A 2,904-nucleotide genomic window follows, 5' to 3' on the forward strand; every position below is an offset into this window, starting at 1 on the left:
GATCGAAGAGAGCAACTTCCTTTTCCTTGGGATTCCGGTTGGCTTCAATCCAAGGAAATATGAAACTTGGGGTCCGCTTATTTCCAAGTTGAAGCACCGGTTGGCGGGGTGGAAAAATCGGTTCCTTAACATTGGTGGTAGAATAACTTTGTTGAAATCTATTTTGAGTTCTTTAACCGTGTTCACTATGTCTTTTTATAAAATGCCTCGCAAGGTAGTAAAGGAGGTCACACGGATTCAAAGCTCTTTTTTATGGGGGGGAAGAGAAGGTAGGAGGTGCATACATTGGATTAGTTGGAGGGAGGTAACTCAACCGTTCGAGAAAGGAGGAATTGGAGTAAAAAATGTGGCGGACTTTAATTTGGCTCTTTTAAGTAAATGGAGGTGGAAAATTCTTAAAGGGGAGGATTCTTTGTGTCTTAATATTCTTAAGGCGCGATATGGTGATTTAGGGGTGAAGGTTATGGGTGGAGTTATCTCCCCGAGGAGTAAGAGCGGGGAGTCCGTGTGGTGGAAAGACATCATGAAGTTGGGAGCAAACTCTTTTTTTGACCCGTTTGTTTCTTTTTGCAGGTTCTTTGTTCATAATGGGTTTAACACTCCCTTTTGGGAAGCGAGGTGGTTAGGCGGATTGGTTTTGAAGGAAGAATTTCCAAATCTTTTTGAGGCTTCTTGCTTGAAGGGAGTTTCGGTGGCGGCGATGGGAGGTTGGGTGGATGATAAGTGGTTATGGGGGAAATGTGGTATTCCGGAAAACCGGATGTACTCTCCTCGTGTCTTGACCGAATGGGGATCCTTGTGCACTTTGTTGGAGGCGTTTGGAGGGTTGGGCGCGTTTAAGGATGAGGTGGCGTGGGACCGTATAGGGGTTGATTCCTTTTCGGTTGCATCTTGTTATGAAGCTTATGCTATGCACCGGACTCCTCTTGGCCCGTGTGGAAGATATTATGAGGCTAAATCTTTGGTGTGGAAAGCGGATGTTCCTTTTAAGATTAAGGCTTTTGGGTGGAGGATCCTAGCTAATAGACTTCCAACAAAAGATCTCTTGGTTATTCGAGGTATTCCTATCCTTCCCGATGATTTACTTTGCTCCTTTTGTCGTATTGTTCCGGAAAACCGGGATCATTCTTTTTTTGCTTGCCCTTGTGTAAAGCGTATTTGGAGGGATATAGCTTTTTGGATAGGAAAACATGGTTTAGGGGAGGAAGAGAGCTTGTCAAATTTTATGGATTGGCACTCTTTTTGTAAATCAAAAAAAGTAGGTGTAAAGAAATTAGATGTCATTTGGTTGGCCACGACTTGGTCCATTTGGTTGAGCCGAAATGGGATGTGTTTTAGGTCGGAGGATTGGAATTTAGATGACTTGGTTTGGAGCATTAAATGCTTGGTTTGGAGGTGGTCTTTTTGTGGAGAAATTACCCACGCCAATTATTCTTATTATGATTTTGTTAAGGAACCATTGCGGTTCTTGTCATAATTTTAATTGGGTGTTAATTTCTTCGTTTTTTTTTTTCTTTCGGCCTTTCTTCTTGTGTTCCGGTCTAGTGCCGCTCTTTTGTAAACAGGATTGAGAACCCTTAGTTCTCCTATCAATATATCTCTTGTTTACTAAAAAAAAAAAATAACAATAATAGTAAATTAAACCCATGAATTATCAACAAAACCATCCATAAAAAATGTTATGCAAAGCAATAAATAGAAAGACCAAAAAAGAAACAAATTACAATAATCTTAAAAACTATAATAACCATGGATGCAACCATAAATCTTTCAATATTCAACAAAACAGCCAAGGCAAACTAAAGCAATCTGATGTAACCATACCTTTCAAGCAACTTACTCCCAATCTTATGATAAGAATAAACATTGATAGTAGCAAGTTTAGCAAGTTCATTGTTAAGAGGATAACTACCCCAATTCAAATCCAACTCTAAAGGCCTATACTTCCGAACATCAAGTTTATCAACAACAAACGCCAATTCATCAACTCCGCAAAAACTTAATTGAGGCGCATTCATGAGAGTAGCAGCCAGAGTTCCAAGCTCTACAGCATTTTTGCAACCAATCCCACAATGCCTCTCCAAGCTAACAAAATTATCTTTAATTCCATACCCTACAAAGGTGTAATTTGGCTGACGAAGGAAATTCCGCAATGCAAAGGGAACGTCAAACTTAGGAGGTAGCTCGACAATAAGACACGAATGTCCGTCACACAGTTGAAGAGTCGCTGGTCTGGTCCAGGTCCGGGAACTGGTTGCATCATAATCCAAAGAGAGAGTTGGACGCCACTCGATATCGAATCCGATAACCTTGGTTCTGTAACTGTCTGTTGGGTGTAAGAAAGACCATATGTGATCGTCGACCACTTTCCATTCATTTGTTATGGTGGTTTTGATTTCTTCTCCGCTCAACTCCAAGGACAAGATATTAGTGTGAAACTTACTCATGATGAGAGATGGGAGATGCTTATAACGTTTGTGAAGTCACAATGTGCCTTCATATATATAGGATTTGGAAATAACAAATTTATTTTTGTTTTAACCTATCAAAGTTTGAGATATAAATGGGATTTACAATGAAATAGGAAATAACAAATTTGTTTTTGTTTCAACCTAACAAAGTTTGAAATATAAATGAGATTTACAATGAAATAGGAAATAACAAATCTAATTTTGTTTTAACCTAACAAAGTTTGAGATATAAATGGGATTAAAAGACCACTGATTAAAATTTTGAACATGTTTGGTATGTACATATAATTATTTGTAATGGTTCATTATGGTATTTATTGAATTCATGAATATAATTCTCACCCATATCATTCAATTGCGATAATATTATATAATTTGATTTTAATTTTGATGAAAATTAAAAAGTGAAATAAAAAATAAGCAATCATCTTTG

General features: G+C 38.1%; 1 protein-coding gene across 1 annotated transcript; it reads right to left on the reverse strand.

Moving 5' to 3' along the window:
- Positions 1-1,799: 1,799 nt before the first annotated feature.
- Positions 1,800-2,447, reverse strand: LOC131625173 (uncharacterized). The gene has a single exon (XM_058896069.1). It carries the CDS (start codon positions 2,445-2,447, stop codon positions 1,800-1,802), a length of 648 nt encoding a protein of 215 aa, XP_058752052.1.
- Between the last annotated feature and the right edge of the window lie 457 nt (positions 2,448-2,904).

This window comes from Vicia villosa, unplaced genomic scaffold (genome assembly GCF_029867415.1).
Source record: "Vicia villosa cultivar HV-30 ecotype Madison, WI unplaced genomic scaffold, Vvil1.0 ctg.000192F_1_1_1, whole genome shotgun sequence".
NCBI lineage: Eukaryota > Viridiplantae > Streptophyta > Magnoliopsida > Fabales > Fabaceae > Vicia > Vicia villosa.